The following is a 19,022-nucleotide window of genomic DNA, read 5'->3' as shown; positions in this document are numbered from 1 at the left end:
TTATGGGTGTACACTTTTTTTTTTTTTTTTTTTTTTTTTGAGACAGAGTCTTGCTTTGTCCCCCAGGCTGGAGTGCAGTGGCACAATCTCGGCTCCCTGCAAGCTCCACCTCCCAGGTTCATGCCATTCTCCTGCCTCAGCCTCCCGGTGCACACATTTAAATAGCCGTCCAAGCTGAAATGAAAATAGCCATGTCCTTCAGATGCAGAGACTCCAAGAAGCAGGTCCTCTCCCTTGACCCCAGCCACGGAAGCCCAGCCCAAGGTACCCAGCACCACAGGACAGGCAGGAGCAAGTGTGAGTTTAGGAAGGAAACAAGGGAAGTAAGGGGTAAGAGAGAGGAACATCCAGAATGTGGCATTCGGAGGCTGCGTCATAGAGCCCCCAGGTCTCGGGGCTGCTCTCTGGGGAGGCCCATGGCTAAAGAAGGCTGCTGGGGGGCGTTGTTTTTTGTTTTTTGAGATGGAGTCTCACTGTGTCGCCCAGGCTGGAGTGCAGTGGCGCGATCTCAGCTCACTGCAACCTCTGCCTCCTGAGTTCAAGTGATTCTTCTGCCCCAGCCTCCCAAGTATCTGGGACTGCAGGCGAGCACCACCATGCCCAGCTAAATTTTTTTGTTTTTAGTAGAGATGGGGTTTCACCATCTTGGCCCGGATGGTCTCGAACTCCTCACCTCATGATCCGCCTGCCTTGGCCTCCCAAAGTGCTAGGATTACAGGTGTGAGCCTCTGCACCTGGACCAGAAGGCTGCTGTTTTAATGGTTGCCCCTTTGGGCCACCTGAAGTGATTGTGCCAGCTACTGAGGACTGATGTGGTCACCTCAACCTCAAGAGCTTCCGTTTTCCACATGCGTGAATGTCTGCGAGTGGATTTCACTCAATTTTAGATAATGATGCTTAACAGCAAGGGTTGCCCCTCTTCAGAAACAGGTGTTGTTCAGCCATGTGATTTCACATAGGCTGGGGTTAGAAGCACTGTGCTCTTTGAGAGCTGCTTCAACTAATTACTGCATTTGTTCACTGCAGGGTGAAACTGAGTTTTCAGATACATTTGTAAAATCAGGCGCCTGATTGCTAAATACTGCATTGTTTGAGCTATACTTCCTCATATGTTGCCTGGTACGGACCAGTTAAGAAATGGTTTCCCATGAGAAGCTGACAATGAAGCTGAACGTGTTTGATAAACTCTGTGCTCATCTATGGACATATAATTGTTTTATTATACGACACTTTTACACTTGGAAAGAAAGGTGCTCCGTAATTTGGCAGCAATTCGTCAGAGCAGCACTCGAGGCTGGCGCTCAGATGAGGCCCTTGGAACCGTGCCATTGTTTCTCGGAACTACTCTGCACTCCGGTTAGGTTTGCGCACACCTCCCTCGTTTCATTCCTACAAGTTGAGTAAAGTTCCAGGCCGTTCTCCCAGAACACCTAACAGAAAGCACGGAAAACAAAACCACCAACTCTGTTTCGCCGAGGAAGACGGGAAACTGGCCTCTGCTTCTGCGGTATTGATGTGCTGCTTTCATTGTTTCTTTTCCAAGACAGCTGTCCCAGAAATCTCTTTTCCTCCAAGTCAACAGCAGGCTACCTCGCTTTGCTTTGCTTTTTTTAAAAGTTAGGCATAACAACAACAGCAACCATAATAATGATTAACAGTTTGATTTCAAAACGCTTTCTGAAGAAATGACAGTAAACAGAGTGCGTTTGCCCAAGGAAACCCCCCAGCCATCAGCCGGTAATACAACTGCATGTGCTAATGAACCCGAAGCTGTTAATGTGGTTTCTTCAGTTAAATTGATTCATGAATTTTGAAGAGAACATTATCTAATGAATTTTCTTTGAATAGAAAGCAATTAAAAGGACAAATCAGTCTGATTAACCCCAAAGTCACCCTCCTGCCACAAATGGTGTACAGTTTGAAATTATATCATAAAAAACTAGAGCACATTTGCTATCTTTTTGCCCTCTACTAATCCATGTAAATTAATGAACAACAAAGTTAATTTCTTTGATGACCCTTTTCTAGTATCACCTGGATTATGCTGATGTTTAATTTGCTTAATGTTATAATAAAGACTAAACAGATTTTTTTTTCCCAGTGAAGTGATTATCGTTCCCTTCAGTTAAGAAGTGATTTTTATTATTTAACACACATGTAAGGGTGTGTGTCCTTTAAGAACCAAATCGCACTTTGCCAGCTTGGCACCAAGTGTAATTAGTGTTCTTGTGGACACACTCGGAACCTCGTTCCTGCCCGCGGAAGCTTTCCCTTTGTTGCCGCTATTGAGAAACTCCTGTCCCTGGAGGGCTGAGCCCCTGCGATGGAGGACGTGGCTCTGTCTCCAGTGCTCCTGAGCTGCATGTCCCGCTTGGAAAGACAATAGGTACTGATTCAGACCGGCCTTCTTCACATGCCCGGGTTTCTCTCCCGCCGACACCACCCCCAGGTAACAGTTCTGAAACCTGGAGGCAGAGGGAGAGAATGTTCTCCTGCGATCGCCGCCTCATTCCTGCAGCAGGGCGCGGCACAAATGCAGTTGGATGTGGTTACTCAATTTAAATGGGAATCAAATCATTTTATTTTTGCAGCCCCATTCACTAAAGATGCCTGTAGCCAAGGTCACCGCCAGCCCCTGCGTACTGTGGTGCTTGGCACTCCGAGCAGTAGCTGGGGGAATCCCGCGCACGGCTGGATGTGGACAGCCAGCATAATATCGCAGCCTGGCCTGTGGCTGCTTTTGCCTTCTTTGTCCCAGTTGAAGTTGGAAATTAACCAGCAGTACAAAAGATTTCCAAGTAGGCGGGCAGCAGGGACTTCTGTGCGTATTAATTGAACCATGCGCTCACTTACACACGCCCAGTCGCTACAAGGGTGGCACACGCAACGCCGCGTGGAACACGGGGTTGGAGGGAAGGTAGAAAGAAATTGCAAACCTGCAGTGCCAGCTCCAGGGATGCCTTCCAAGGGGCCAGCCTGCGTGGTGGCCTGCCACACGCTCGCGTCTCCTTGCCTGGTGACATGGTGGCGGAGCGGTGCATGGAGGCTGTGTTTTAATTGAGTATAACACCTCTATTTGTGTCTATGCATTTCCTGTTTTGGGACTAGCGGCTATTTATATCAGAGCTGCTGAAGCCATTTGTCCAAATAACATCATCCTGCATTCTTCCTTTCAGAGTCGTTCACCAGACAGGTGTTATGGAAGCTGCTGAAGGTTGTGAAATTCGGAGAAGTGATTTCTTACCAGCAATTAGCAGCCCTGGCAGGCAACCCCAAAGCCGCGCGAGCTGTGGGAGGAGCAATGAGAAACAATCCTGTGAGTTCTCGTGGCGCGGGCATGGCTGTGGGTGGCGGGTGCGTGCAGGCGGCAGGGCGTCATCTGATCCCACGTGTTTCCCCAGAAGGCAGGCTGTGCTGCTGGGGTGGGCAGAGGGGCAACATCTGTGATGGGGACCATTGTGCCAGATGCCTCCAGAAGAGGCAAGGAAGCTACCCCAGCACCACACTCCTGGAAGCTCCCCCACCCCCGGAGCACGTCTCCACTGCATGAGCTCCTGGTTGTCCCAGTGAGCAGGAGAGGAGGGAGCCTAGAGGAGTGGCAAGCGGGCAGAGGGGGCCCCACCTGCTCACTCAGCAGGTGGAAGTGTTGGGTGCCAGTTTTATGGTCCACACTCTTCTGGGTGCCCAGAGTACAGCAGCTAACAAAACAGACAAAAAGGCCTACCTGCGAGGTGCCTGCATCCTAGCAGGATGGCCGAGCAAGGGTACACATCCAACCCCATCTCTCTGCGGGCTGCAGTCCCCCTGAGGCCCAGGGCTCCCTGGGTCTCAAGAGCTAAAGCATCACATGGGAGCACACAAGGCGGGGGGCCTTGCAGCATGGGACGAGGGACCTGGACCACACACACCTCCTGTCTTAGCAGGGATGGCACCCTCCCCAGAGCCCTTCTGTGTCCTCATCCTTCCCACGCGTCTGCAGTCAGGTTTCACTGAACTCGAGGCTCCCAGGCTATGCAGCCTCAGGCCGTGCTCCCCAGAGGACAAGGCCCAACCGGGACACAGCACGGGTGGGCAGCACGGCCTGTGGTGCCTGGGGGCAACGTGGGTGCCCTTGCTGTCCCATCTCACAGCACCCGGGCCTGGCAACTGGGCCGCAGGCCATCTGGCATGAAGGGGGAAGTCACACACAGCATGCCATGTGGGCGTGGCCAAGGCCACGCGTGCCTGCGTGGGCAGGAAGGGTGCCCCCACCTGCGTGGCCCATTGGGAGAACCCACACAACCTCGAGAACGCCCCTGGAATATTCACCCAGTGAGGGTGTGTGTCACGTTGGCAATGTCTTCTCCCGAAAGCTCTCTGAAAGTTTCTAACATGATGGAAGCATACCATCTGATCAGGGAGCGCAGACATGATCACTCCATCATGGGATGGGAAATTACCAAATCAGATAGGCCTCGCTTTTTGAAAAATTGCCGTGGCTTTGCTGTCGGTTTCCAAAACTGTTTCCATCCCTGCTCACAGCGGGAGAGGCCGGCGAGTTCACACCACAGCCTGCTGCTCCTGCTGTCCGCCGCGGCAGCCCGGGGGCAGAGCGTCCGTTTCTAGGAGAGGACAGTTACGTAGACTTTTACACAAAACTGCATTGTTAGTCCCTAAAAAGCAAGTCCGGTAGGTTTGCAGTGGATTTCATTGTCGTAATGTGCGCCCTAATCCAGGTGAGCTTTCTGCCCTATTAAAATATCCCAAATATCCCAGGAGGGAGATACCACAGGGACAGCCACCATCCTCCCCTCCTCCATCTCTTCCTGCCCTCAGTTTTGGTGACAGTGGCTGGTGGGTGCAGTGGGCCCTTCCTTTTGCACCTGTTGCACGTTAATTGCAGCGTCTTCAGCTACAGTGTCGTAAAACATCTGCACCACGCCGTAGGGATCTGATTTTTACGGCACGTTGGGAGGTGTTTCCTAATCAAATTTCTGAGGATGGCTTTTGACATTTCCCAGTAAAGCTTAACCTACATCCCCCTCTGGAAGGCCGCTGTCTTCTCCACGGCTGTGAGTCAGTTTTGAGGTGTTCAACCTGATGAAAAGGCAGCTCAGATGCCGTTGTGTGGTGGCTCCGTGTAGGGCCCGTGAGAACTGTGGATGCAAATGGGGTTTTAGGGGTTCTCTTCCTGCATCAGTGCAGTGACTGTTTCAGGCAGTGTCTACTCTTTGTGCCCTTTGAGGAGAGTAAGTCCTTGTCTTATCCCCGCTGAGGTGGATTCTGCTCCCTCCATGCACACATGTGAAGATGGGAGTGGTGCGTCGGTGGGCGCCGACTCTGCTCGCTCCCTCGTGTGTGCAGCTCCCCTTTTGCTGTAAAGACAAGCTCCACTGACTGACGTGTGCAGCATGGCAACACTGTCACCCACCAGCCTTTCGTGACGCCAGCAGTTTCTCACTCTGCAGTGAAGATGCCGTCGCTGGTTAGCAATCCTGCTCGTGGCGATATTCAGAGACATTTATTGTTCTGCAAACCAGCGTGACTCTCTTCTCCTGCTATTAATCTCTATGAGTGTCTCTGTTCCAGTATGACCTCAGTCACTGCAATGTATAAAGTAGTATCACATGGGGTATAAAACCCTGATGTGTAAAGTCCACACATCGACACCCCATCACGTGGCAAAGCCAAGACTGGAGGTGAGCACAGCATCAAGCAGGAGGGTTCTGCAAGCACCAAGTCTTGCCCTTCTCAGCGTCCACATGCCTCCTGTGCCGAGGGCTGCCAGGCGGTGGTGGCCTCCTGCGACCTTTCTGTGGGCTCCACCGTGTGCAGTGACCTTCGACCTGAGGAGGAGGCTGCAGCAGGACGCGCGGCTAGGGCGCCCACAGACGCCTCAAATTACAGCACAGATATGCCAGAGAGATTCCTGCAAGAAGGCTTCAGCTGCGCAGTTTACTATCATTCAGGTTGACAGGCTCCCAAATTCCCATTAGAAACATCATTAGAATGGGCTGGGAGGATGAAAAGGTGACCCAGGGACTTGAGGGAGGAAGAGCCCTGGCCAGCAGTGAGCCATCGCTGCTGTCAGTGTCCTCAGGATGTTTCCCTTTGGCGCTGACAGCCACGTCCCAGCCGGAAGCTGCACACATCCACTCCAGCCCAGACGGTGCATCGCTGAGACTCGCTCATTGAAAACATCCCTTATATTCAGGCTGAATAGAGTGATTGTGCGTTTAAGGGGGGGAGTGAAAAATGGACTTGGAATGTTAGAAAACATCGTAAAGCTCATTGTGCATTAATTCCTTAGGTGGCTTGCAATAAGCAGGAGCACATGCTGGTTCATATTACTGCATGTGCTGTCGGCATGGGTTTCTCTTCCCCAACCCCAGAGTAAGGGATGGCTTTTGCCATGCAGGGGTTTCCTCTATCCTAGGAGCTTGATTTCTCCAGAATTTTCCAGGAAGGACTCGCCAGCCAGTGTAAGGTGGTTGGTCAGCATTCCTGGAAGACTGTCTCCCCAACCCAGCAGGAGAGGATGGTCAGTTTCCCAGTATATTGAGTAGAAAACTCCTTACGGCCCACCCCTCCCCAAAGCACCCTTCCTCTTCATCCTCAGACAGAATTTGCTAAATGCAGTTCAAAGGCAATCGATACATTGCACAGAGAGTCTCCCCACCTTTTTCTAAACAAATGCATTCCTGAGGAGTTAGTTTATTCACAGATTGCCATGAGCGTTAATGACCCCCCGAGTCTTGTTCTGCCAGTCACCCAGATGGCTGCTGATAAAGACTTAGCATCATGTTCTAAGTGTCACGGTTGTCAGTGGAGCTGAACCATTTGACCAGAAGAAAAAAACGCACAGGGAGCTATTGATTACAGCTTCTCGGTGTCACTTGTTCACCAGGATTTAGGTATTGATGAGGCTGCAAGTGAAAACAAGCTCTTTCCCTTGTGGGCTGCTGCCCAGAAGAACAAAGGCGAAGTTGGAAAAAATATTCAGCTGGTACCAGAATCAGAGGGATTCCATCATTGATTGAAAGGCCCCTTCATGTTATTTTTGTTGGAAACAAATCTATGGGTTTGGAAGTTTTATAGCATTTGAGAAAGGGGCTGCATAAGTGATGGATTCGCGTATTGGATGAATTAGATTTCACAGCATGGAGATTTCAATGCAGCTGTGATATTATGAGCTTCTTGGTTATTGATAAAAATTACATTTTATGCAGCACATGCTTTAAAGGAGAGGACATAGAGGGTACGGATCCTTTGAAAATGTCCTTAGGGCCCCGATACATTTCAGCAGGTTTCATTATTTTAATAGTCTGAAACCTGCCACCAAAATTCACACAAACAGAAGCAGCGTTCCCTATTTCTAATGGTAAAAACAGTGCCTGTTTGGTAAGTCAGCTCTTCCCCATCACAGCGTGCTAAGGTGAGGACTGGTCCTAGCTGTCGGGGTCACTGTTACTCCGTGCTGTCTGTCCTGGCCTCTGCATTGATGTACAGGAAGAGGGAGAGGGAGACGCGTTTATTTTACTCATTTTTATAATTTCATAGCTCATGAAGAGGGAGAGAAGAAAAACCGAAGCTCTGCTGTGAAGTCTGCTCTCAGGCAGGAAAACTGAATTGGTGCCTAAATGTTTATAAACCGAGACTGAATTAAATGCCTCCCTCTTTATCAGCCAAAAAGGTGAATTTGTATTATCTGATAGTGCCCTCACAGCAATTATTAATGGCACTGTTGTATTTGATAAAAATCGTCCATCAGGGTAAATATTCCATCCTGGAGATTTCCTGTGACTCCTTCCGGAAGACGGGTTCTCGGCTGTTCCAGAACTTGGCAGTTACTACACCTCACTCTATTAAACTCAACGCTGGAAACAGTCAGCCCTCTGCCACCTGCGTGTTCCCATGTCATAGTCGTCAGAAGCCTCTTAGACTGCGTCATTGGTGCATGTTACCATGGTGACCCAAACTCATCGTCAAATCAGGACGAGCTGCGTGATATGTGGGAAGCCAGAGCCCCATCTTGCAGCCATGTCATCTGCCGGCACAGGCTGCCATCCCACAAGGTCCCACCTCAACAGTCCACGTCAGGAGCAGTGTGGCGCGTGGAGCCATGCAGGAGAGTGATTAGAGCCCCTTCTTTGCCACTTAGCAGCCTTATGAACTTGGGCACGAGACTCCATTCGGCTGGAGGCTGACAGGCCTGGTGGGGCCTTGCAGGGGTGATGAGGGCCATAGCTGGGGTGGAAGATGCAGCAGCATCAGGCACAGGCACACCTGCTCCCAGGGGCTTTAAGCCCCCTTTCCAAGGGGGGCTGGGGCTTCCCCCACCTCCCTCAGGGGCGTGTGTAGCTGGGTCCCACAGAGGGCTACTCAGCAGATGAAACCTGTGTGGCAGGTCTGTGTGTGGCAGTGACACAAGCTGCCTGCCCCGAAAGCCTCGGGGGATGCAAGGATAGGAATCGCCTCCCTAGGAAGCAGAGGTGCCCAAGAAATAGAGCTTGGAGACGCTGGACCCACGCCCCCAGCTGCTGCCTCTAAAAGCTCACCTGACCAGTAACTGATTGCTTTGTCCAGTTCACTGGCTTTGAAGGGTGGGGTGTGGGGAAGCTGGGCATGGGTGGAAATCATCTCTCTGTTGAGCTGGGGATACATGGAGAGAAAAAGAAGAGTGGAGTCGGAGTGATACCCAGGGGTACCCGGAGTGATACACGGGGGTAGCCTGGACATACCTCATCCTTGGGATCCTGTAGGAACGGATGTTTTTTCTCATCAGGGTAGGACGCTGGGAACAGGGCAGCCATGTGTGAGGGCCCGGGGAGAGGCCCCAGGTCTGCAGCATCCATGTATGGGCCATCTGGGTTGTGGGGATGAGTGGGCTGCCCTCCAGCTCAGGATGCAGGAGGAAGGGGGGCCAGGCAGTAAGCAGTCCCTAGTCATCTCCCATGTGCCCTCCACATGTTGTGCCAGCCAAGAACCTTCCAGAGCAAGCTTGGTGCCCTTCCCCCTTCCTCTGGAGCCCGCACTGGCTCCTATGGTTATGCTCATTGGCAGTTTACCTTCTTCACGGAGCAGTCACTGTGATGCTTTGCACGGTGATGAGGCATGTCCCGCAACACATCCGCCGAGATGTCCTGGCCCCTTAGTGGCTGCCCACCCATGCACCTGCTCCCCAGGTACCATGAGCTACTTAGGGATGAAGGCCGTTGCCCGGGAGGCTCTCCGGCCGATTCTTGCCTTAGAAATCTGTGCAAGACTTCCCCACATGCTCCTGGGAAGCTGTTCTGGGGAAGCTCTTCACAGTAACTGCTTGTTGGGATGCTTAAGCACATGGCCCTGGAGCCCCTGGAGTCCCCTGCAGTGGCCATGCAGGCTGTGTGGCCATCCCTGTCTGCCCAGGCAGAGGGGCACAACCAGAGAGATGCCCATATGTTACATCCCTGTCTTCCACCTTTCTGAGCCAACTGAGAAATGGATAGCAGACCTCAAGATTTTAGCTTTATTAGGATAAAAGCAAGATTGAAGGGGGTGGGTGGGGGGCCAGTGGCATGGCCATGGTGGCTTCCCAGTAATTGCCACAAGAATTACACTCACCATCATTGTCCCCTCTGGCTAAGCTCAGGCCCCCCAGCCAGGGCAGGGGCTGACAATCTCAGAAGAGATCAGGGCGCCCAGAGCCCTGGGGCAGACAGGTCACCTGCAGGAGCCCTAACGGTGCTAAGCTGGGCATACCCCTCTTCCTCCCTTATCGGTGGTCAGTGACTCATTCTCCTTTGTGGGAGTGAGAGTGGAGGAGGCCAGCACCAGCATGGAAACCAGAGGCAGGGGCCACAGCACCTGCCCCCACCCACCACAGGTGGCTCTCAGAGCTTCAGCCAGACAGTGGACCCATGGAGCTCCTCCTGTCTACACAGCTCGGGCAATGCCAAAGGACCAAGGCAGAGTCTCCCTGAGGACTGCACTGAAGGAGGCGCCTGCCCCTCTGGAGGGAACAGAGATTCCCTTCCCCTGGTGGGACTGACCATAAAGAAGCAGTTGGTAGGCAGGATCTGGGGCCTGTGCATGGCTGCGTGGTTGTAGTCCTCACTCTGGATCAGCCCCTATCAGCACAGGGCATCCTGAGTTTAGGTCAGCCACAGATCCGGATCGTGCTGGGTTGGGCACTGCCGGAGGCTACAGCCAGAGGCCTGTCCCTGGGGGCATGGGAGCCACGTGGGAGTCACTGCCTGCAACTTGGAGCTCTCTGGAGCCATGCCTTCACCCTTTCAAGGTGGTGCCAGCCCTGGCCTCACGTGCGGGATGAGGATGGCAGCATCTTGAGCTGTGGATGAGTTTGGGTGAACGTGCAGATGGCCCCTTGAGAGCATCGCTGCCTTGGGTCCCTGGGTGGAGCCCTTTAGACCGTCGCTGCTTCCTCTTTGGTTGGGTGGGGGTAGTTTTCCTTGTGATGCAAGCTCGATTTTTGAAGCTCCTCTGCTAGTTTAAGACCGGTGTGTGCTCAGCATCACTCTCAGGTGAACGGCTGGACGACAGCTCCGTCTCCCCGAGCTCCTGAGTGGGGAGGCTGCAGCAGCCTGTGGGAGGGCTGAGGGCAGGGAGGCGTACTGGCTCTGGGTCCCTGCTGGGACCCAGTGGAGGAGCTGAGCATGCCCTGCCCCCAGTGGGGGTGACCAGGGAGCTTCTCAGACCCCTGCAGGCACCCCAAGACTACAGAGGGAGACACATCCCGCTCCTGGGCACCGCGTGAGGCAGGGGTTGGCCAAGTCCTCCTGTCAAGGGCCAGAGAGTAAATATGTTGGGCTTGGCAAAGCAGCCACAGCCGGTATGGAGAAAAAGGCGTGGCTGTGTTCCAGTAAAGCTTCATTTACAGAAGCAGGTGGTGGGCGGCATGGGCCCACAGCCACAGTTGGCCAGCCATGGGCTGGAGAGGCCTGTGCAGGTACGGTCTTCTCTGACGTTTCCTGTGATGCCGGGGTGGTGTCTGGGGGGCGTTTGAGAGCGTCACATTCCACCAGAACTTGGAAATGTAGTTTTCGGTTTTGTAAATGAACGTTGTAAATTACTCACCGGCTGAAATTCAGTTTTCTCCTCCCAAATCTTGGCATAAAGTGATTCTCTGAAGATGCCCCATGCCACCTCAGGGCATTCGTCCCTCCCCCAGCCCATGCCGAGACCTCCAGGGACTCAAGGGCCTCAGGGGAGGGGGAGTTCATGCTGAGACATTGCTGGCACCCACCCATGCCAACAGCCTGCCCCCGGCACGGGCCCCTGCTTGGTGGGTACAGGACTCCTGTCAATCAGGGCCTTGGCCTTGACCCCAAAGACCACCTTGTCCAGATCCCTGGCTGACGGCGGCTGCCTCCCTGTCTTCCAGGTCCCCATCCTCATCCCCTGCCACAGAGTGGTCTGCAGCAGCGGAGCCGTGGGCAACTACTCCGGAGGACTGGCCGTGAAGGAATGGCTTCTGGTCCACGAAGGCCACCGGGCGGGGAAGCCAGGCTTGGGAGGGAGCTCAGGGCTGGCAGAGGCCTGGCTCAAGAGAGCGGGGGCTACCTCGGGCTCCCTGCCTGCTGGCCGAAACTGAGTGTGTGCAGTAGGATGGATGTTTGAGCGACACACACGTGTAACACTGCATCAGACATGGGCCGTAGGCACCACTGTATTAAAGGAGGTGACAGTGTCCTGGGAACAAGCGTGTCTGCCCTCTCTGTTTCCGTGTTTTCCAGCAGGATGAGTTCAGACGCCCGCAGTCCTGCACACATTTGTTTCCTTCTCTAATGCTGTCCTTGCTCTATTTTTCATGTCCATTAAAACAGGCCAAGTGAGTGGGGAAGGCCTGGCTCATGTTGGGGCCACAGCCCAGGATGGGACAGTCTGGCACCGTCAGGCCACAGACGGCTGCCACAGCCACTGTCCAGAGCCAGCTAAGGCCTGTCCCAGGCCGTCCACACTAGAAAGCTGGCCCTGCCCCAGCACATCGCCACCATGCCTCCCTTCCTAGCTGTGTCCACAGCTGTGATGACATTTTCCACTCACAGTTCCTAGCATCCCACACTCAGGTCTCACTGAAGGAAACGGGAACAGGCCGTGGAAGTCAGTGCCTACAGAGGGTTTCTAGCTTTGTTTCCTACCTGCCAAAAAAGGCTAATGCAAGATACATCCACTCTGCTCTGTATCCGGTGGGTAGAAAATAACCATTTGCCAAGATCTGGAAAGACAAAGAGCTCTCTGGACACGGGTTCGATGGAGTTTGCACCTCTCTGAGAGCTGAAGTCGAGTCTCACCCTCGCTCCATACTCGCTGGCCTAGTGTGCTCTGGGCAGCAGGTAGGAAGGGACACGGGCCTCTCATCTCAGGGGCTGCCCCAAAGGGGCCTCAGGGACCATGGGCCTGTTAGGACCCCAGCACCCCAATGTCGATCCTGGAAGTCAAAGGTCACGACTGGTGGGCCAGCTCATGTCACTGATGGCAGCAGGGAGGGTTGCCAGCATGGGCAGTGCGCTGCCGTCTGATACTTCATTATCGTGTTGTCATGCTAGCAGTATAATTAACTATATCCAAAAGCCAGAGGGAAACCTGTAGCTCTGCATATGGAGAAATAAAACAGAGCATGTGATGTATAGAGAAAATAAACCGCACCCAGCTGTGCACTAGAGTGCCGTGTTCTTAGCCAGCGTTCCTTGCCACGGTGTGAACCACAGCGGGGAAGCTCGTGCGGTTCTACGCATCACCAAGGCCTGGATGAAAACGTGGCCTTACGATGTGTATGGTTGGGACCTGCCTTGTATTTCATGTTGTCTTAGCACCAACAAAGGAAAACTGATTTCAGACTTTTTTCGCTGATTTATGATTTATTATATCTCTTTCTGGCATCAGCCAAAATCTAGGTTTTTCCTATGACATGAAGTGATGTGACTCTTACCCCATTGTCTTAACTCTTGGTATTTTTGAAGCAGGGTAAGTCACCCAGCGGGTCACATAGACACGTGCTGCTTTGTGGGACAGGCCCTGGGCCCCCTTGCTCCCGGCAGGCCTCAGGTGCCACACACCGCGTCACCGTCAGGACTCGCAGGATGTCTGGTTATTTTTGACGTTGCTGAAGGTGAGTGGGAATAGCTGGGTGCGCTGTGCCCCAGAGGTGGTGCCCTGCGTCCCCCACAGATGATGCCCCTCCCCAGTGATGGCCGGTCACCAGGCACGGCTTTCTCTGCATGAACAGAACAGAAGCTTCTGGCTCTCCAAGGCAGCAGCTTGGGGCCTGGTGGCCCGGTGTGCGAGCCGCGAGTGCTTTCCAACAGAGGGCACCAGAGCCGTGCGGTGTGCTGTGGAGACCCCGGCACCACTGTCCCTGCTGGAGGATGGATTTGAAGGAGGGCGGCTGGGCGGCACCCCGATGGCTCCCTGTGCGCCCTGAGACCCTGCAGGCCGCCCTCTGCAGGGTCTCAGGGAGACCAGCAGGCGCACACGCTGCAGGCCGGCTGCCTCCACTGTTTGGGTCCCATGAAGGATGGGAGCCTCCCAGTGAGATCTCCAGGTTTCTAATCAGGCACGGGCTCTGAGGGAGGGTCTTGGGGCCACATGACTGCAGACAGCGAGGACCAAGCCCCCAGATCCAGGTCAGCACCTGGTGGCAGGGGACCCGCCCATCAAAGCCGTCCAAGGTGAGCCAGCAAATCTGTGTGGCCTGGGAGCACAGGTGGGCCTGTTTGGGCCATGCCCTTGGTGCAGTACAAAACCAGCTCTGCTTGCTCTCCGAGGGTTTCCGCCGCCGTGTCAGAACAGGCTTGATAGATGCCCCGAGGTTCCCTCTGACAGCCGCAGCAGCAGGGCTCAAACCGGCGGGGCCATGTACTGCTCCAAGGACAAGCTCTGCTGAGGCCGACATGAAAAGCCAGCACGCGGGTCGCCTAGAGCCGCTCTAGCTCCAAGCCGCAGCACCGCTCGTGAAAATACAGAGGGAGAGAGAAGGCACAAAGAAATACAAAAATATTTTCCAAATAAAAAGAAATGTCGAAACAAGAAAGCTGTGTTCTTCGGCCTTGGCCCCGGGTCCCCCTCACCCTGTCGCATTTCCCAGCACCATGATGCTTTGAAGACTGACACCGAGACCCGCCGTGGCGCGGCAGCCACTCAGACCGGCCACATCACGCTCCCCTGTTTGCAGAGAGAATGAGAGAGTCAGAAGTAATACTTGTTTTTGCAGAACCACACTTGTAGCAAAAATAAGTTGCCCTTGGCCAGCAGGAGACTGAGTTTTGTGACGGGTTGTCCTCCCAGTCTCTCTTCCTGTTGGGAACAGAAGTGTCCAGTAAACCCACCCGCACTCCACGTGTCCTGTGGCCGCCTCCAGTGGTGAGTCTGTAAGGCCAGAGAAGAGAAGCTGTGACCGTGCAAACGCGCACTTTAGGGTGTTGGCTGATGCGGAATCAGGAAGCCTGGAAGAGCTCTCGCATGAGGAATTGCAGAACTTCTTATGGGCATGAATTTGCACTTCCAGATGTGAAGGTTGCAGGCACCAGGCGTTGCAGAGGAAGTGGGCAAACTCACCTTATAGAGAACTTAATTGGGGTTTGTAATTCGTATACACTTCTTACCCAGCAGAAACAGCTTACTGAACACCCCACGGGTGGCTGGATAATGTGCTAGCGACTGAAACCATCTCTGCAACTTAAGCTTCTCTGGTGCACAGTGCCCCACATGCTTCTCCAGAATCCCTTTTGGAGGGGCCAAGCAAGTCCAATATAGATATGTTTACACTGAAACCACCAGTTTTGTTTCTTAAATCGTTTGTAAACAGCAGTATTATCCTGGGACTTATTTCCTACAAAACTGTAAGATAAGGATAAAATCCCGTCCACCTGAATTGCTGAGAAACCTAAGTGGTGGGGTGACCAACCGGAGCCCTGTGGAGTGGCGGACTCTGGGGAGTCAGTGAGACTCAGGGGGATCAGCGAGATTCTCGCAGCAATGTGAGGCATCCTCCTCATAGAAATGTGTTTCCAGATTTTGCTGTATCCCCTGACCTGGCCTACAAGGACAGACCAGCCCTGGGGGCCACGTCCCCTCCCTGTCTCATCTGCCGCTCGCCCACCTTGGCTGTCCATGCACCCGTAGCTGTGACCATGGGCAGTGCTGCCAGCTTGGACTTCACCCCATTGGAGCGGGCAGGATGTCACACTGAGCTGATGTGAGATTGTTCATGTTGCTACAGATCTTCGTGCTATTTGGGCTTCTGACAGCACAGAGGAGGATTCTGAAGTGAGAGATAAATTGGCTTCATGTAGGAGCAAGGGGTAAAGTGTTTTACTTTACTAAGAAGATTTTACTGAAAGACCAGTTCCTAAACGGCTCTTGCTTCGGCCACAGCTGCTGGGATGCCCTTGGGCCTCACCTGTCTTGTCTGCCTGTCTTCTTGTTGCTGTCGGGGCAGTGGTGTCCCCGGAAACAGTCCAAGGCTCTGGGGTGGGGGATTTAAATTTTTTGGCTTCCCTCAGACCTCAGACCATGTGGGGTTTTTTGCTCGCTTGCTTGCTTGTTCATGGGCATTTGATTAAAAGTTTGTGTTTAAAGAGCTGAGCTTCACATCAGTTTTACTTATCAGTTTGAAAGACATTGAGATCTAAACACGGCTCTGCCCAAGACCTCTGCCAAGCAACCCCGTCTGTCTGTCTGTCTGTCTGAAGGGACAGGAAGGTGGAGAAACTGCAGGTACTGACCTGTCTTTAAGCCACTGAGGGCAGCCGTCCAGCGTCCTCAGGACCCCATGGCTCCAGCTGCTGACAGATGGGAAACGTCTGGCCTCCATCACCGGGGTCGGCCCCGACAGGGATCTGTAATGGGGGCAGGGGTGGAGGTGGATGAGAAAGTAGGAAGTGGATGTTGGGCAGCGAGGTGCGAATTGACGGCAGAGCCCAGCCCGACAGCACCTTTGATTGATGAAAGGACATTGTTAACAAGCCTTTAAAGTTTCTCATTAATGTTTTTTTTTTCGTTGAAAAAAAAGCCACCAGAAAAAAATTCCACATGGACAGTAATTAAGATCGATCCCGTACAGTATGGTATCAATGTTGGGAGCCTTTAGGAAAAAATTATCCACCCTCCTGTTAAAGACTTCTATTCGAGCTGCCATTTTCCGGGCTGTTGAGAGTCCCTGGCAGTGTGGGGACGTGGGCAGTGAGGCACGTTCCGCAGATGTGATGTGGTCAGCCTCACAGATAATGTTTCTCCTGTGGCCTGAGGATGCAGAGCAGAGCCCGAGCTTTGGTTGTCATGGACTCTGATGCAGTGCGGGGAGGAAGGGTGGAGAAGGATCTCATGGATCTGCTGCCATGGAGAAGCTGGAGTTCTCTCAGCTCTGAGTGAGTCCCAAGGAGTGCGTCTGAGCAAAGTGCACCTGGTGCCCATGGTTCTCAGCAGAGATGCTCAAGCCCCGGGGCAGGGGGGCCGTCTCTTCTTGTTTCTGCCCGGGGGCTGAGCCAGCCCCCCCATTATACACACAGCACCACACACGTGTACACCCAATAGTTCTTTCCAAGTCTTGAGTTACACGGCACTGCTGTTTGAACCCCGAATACCAGTGGAACACGTGCTTCCAGGTTGATTTGTTGACTCACATTAAGAAAATCCAGCTGGAGAAAGTATCAGGGTCCTAACATTAAGCAACATGTGATATTGTGCAAAAAGGATTGCTTTTGTGTGTTGGGATTGCCATGGCTACAAGGAGAAGTGGATGTGAGACTTGGCCGGTGACGAGGAAGCATGTGTGGAGCATGGAATCAGGTCCGCAGAAAGCAGGCAGTCCTCAAAGGCGGCAGAATTGGCCCTGGGTCCCCTGCCCAAAGGCCACCCCGCCCTGGGCCTTAGTGGGAAAGCTCAGTCCTCTAGGCTGGCCTCTGAGAGGGCTTCGGTTCTAGGTGGGGACCATCACCTTCCTGTCACTGCCTGCTTTCTAACCAGACAAGGAGGGTGTCTGTACCTGGCGCTAACCCTGGGTTTGGGGGACCGCCCTGCAGTCCCCATTGGACAGAGAAGGCTTCGTTTCTCAGCAACCCCAGGCTTTAATTCACTCCCACGATGTGTTTCTTTTGGGGGTAAAACAGTCCCCATGGAGAGTTAAATTTTAGGAAGCCATGAGACCCTTCCAGATGAAAGGCATCGTGTAAGTGTGTGATACTGAGCAAAAGCCCCAGTGCTCCCAGGTGTGGCAACAAGACACCTGCACTCACCGGGCACCATCCAGCCGGGGCGGGCGCTTCCCGGGTCTGGCAGGTTCTCCAGGTGTGGCAACGAGATGCCTGCACTCACCGGGCACCATCCAGCCGGGGCGGGCGCTCCCCGGGACTGGCAGGTTCTCCAGGTGTGGCAACAAGACGCCTGCACTCACCGGGCACCATCCAGCCGGGGCGGGTGCTCCCCGGGACTGGCAGGTTCTCCAGGTGCCTCCTTCCTCTTGCGGCTTTGCTCACTGTTGATTTTCAGGAAGGGGAATTTTAAATGTTCCCCTAATCCTGAAGAGAGTGAGCAGCATCTTCAGGAGGAGGCCTCACTGTCATTACCACACTGGCCATAAACCAGAGACCCTGCTTGAGAAACCTTCGGCGGGCCTTGGAGGCCTCGCACATCCCAGTTACGGGCAGCACAGCTGTCCCCTCCCGAGAAGATTCCTCTGCAATGGGAAAGCGTTTGTGAAATGAGGCAGGGTTTACATAATTGGTGTGAGCCTGAGCACACCCAGCACAACTGTGTCCTCTGCATTCACCTGCTTGGGTGTCGACGCTGCTTGCAGGTGTTTTTGGGGAAGGTGCAGGCCTGGCTTCCATATGGCACATGGTGGCTTTTCTAAGACTGGTTACATGTCCCCCAATGAGCAGTGGCCCTGGCCCCTTTTTCCTGTAGATTCCCAACACTGCTGGTAGACGCGTGAGGTTCCTTCCGTCCCTCCAAGATGTGGCCTGCTGGGGCAGGTCCTGCCAAGTCTTCATCTCCATTATTGCTCAGCATGGTGTAGCCTGATGTGGGAGGTGCCCAGGAGGGGAAGGCATCCTGCCTTTCTCTGAAAGTCACCCCAGTGACCAAGAGGTAACTTGAAATCATGGGCACAAACACTTATAAATCATCATCACAGCCAAGCCGGCCCCCAGCCGCCTCCCAAGGGGTCTTCTGCTGGCACCACCACCGCCTAGAAGGAGAGGCGGGTTGCCGAGCGGGCTGCTTTGGCCTGGCTCCACTAGGGATAGGAGATACTTGCGAGGTCAGGAGCTGCGGCTGACCCTGGAACTGGGAGGGGAGCTGTTTTGCAGTTGTCAAACCCAGTATCTGCCATTTGAAGCTCCCCGCCCCCCACTTTGCAATTCAAACCTCATCTGGGCAGGCATCCCTGAAATGCACCTTTCCCAGAAGTCTTGCTATTTCCAGAACTTAAGTATTCTCATTCAGGGAGCCTTCTCCTAAGCCACCACTCTGGAGTGCTTTCTTGGGAAAAAGCCTTTCATGGACTCTGCATGGTGGCCCTGGGGACTGGCACTCACCTCCCCTGAGCCACTCACTGGAGACAGCAGAGTAGCCTGACCGAGGGCTCCTCCCACCTGACCAGACGGGCCATCTACCAGCGCACCCAAGGCTGGACTCCGGTCTTCAGGGAGCCTCGGGTCCAGGTGAGTACATGGAAGAGAATCCCTGAGCCAGACCTGGGACGTTCTAGAACATTCTGGAGCCAGCTCTCCTGCAAGAGCTGTGGGCTGGGAGTTGGCACCACCAATTCCATGGAGAAGTTGGTCTGGTGGTAGCTGTGGCGCTCTGGAGCTCCCAAGGGGCTGCACACCAGTGCACAGACTGCTCTCTCTTTGCTGACGTGTGAAGCAGACCCTTGGGACAGAAGGACTCTGTGCTCCCCCACCCCCCAGGCCAGGATCTCATCAGAAGGCCCCACTCCAGGGTGTCGCTGTCAGCTTCCTGGGTCCCAGCAGGCTTTGATCCTTCCCCTACAGCCACAGAGGGTGGGCCTTTCTCACCCACAGGAGCCTTGGCGGCCAGTG

The 19,022-nt window shown here is 53.8% G+C and overlaps 1 protein-coding gene across 3 annotated transcripts in view; it reads left to right on the top strand.

Annotated features, from left to right (window-relative positions):
• Nucleotides 1-11,680, top strand: part of LOC105470645 (O-6-methylguanine-DNA methyltransferase) — a 291,365-nt gene extending 279,685 nt beyond the window's left edge. For all 3 annotated transcript variants that reach the window (XM_011722809.3, XM_011722826.3, XM_011722820.3), the window contains exons 4-5: nucleotides 3,177-3,316; nucleotides 11,363-11,680. In XM_011722809.3, coding sequence (XP_011721111.2) covers nucleotides 3,177-3,316; nucleotides 11,363-11,572 — 350 coding nt within the window. In that variant the 3' untranslated portion in view covers nucleotides 11,573-11,680. The remainder of the gene's footprint in view (nucleotides 1-3,176; nucleotides 3,317-11,362) is intronic.
• Nucleotides 11,681-19,022: the final 7,342 nt, after the last annotated feature.

Source organism: Macaca nemestrina, chromosome 9, assembly GCF_043159975.1.
Source record: "Macaca nemestrina isolate mMacNem1 chromosome 9, mMacNem.hap1, whole genome shotgun sequence".
NCBI lineage: Eukaryota > Metazoa > Chordata > Mammalia > Primates > Cercopithecidae > Macaca > Macaca nemestrina.
Note: the sequence above shows the minus strand (reverse complement) of the source record. Positions and strands in the feature narration are given on the sequence as shown.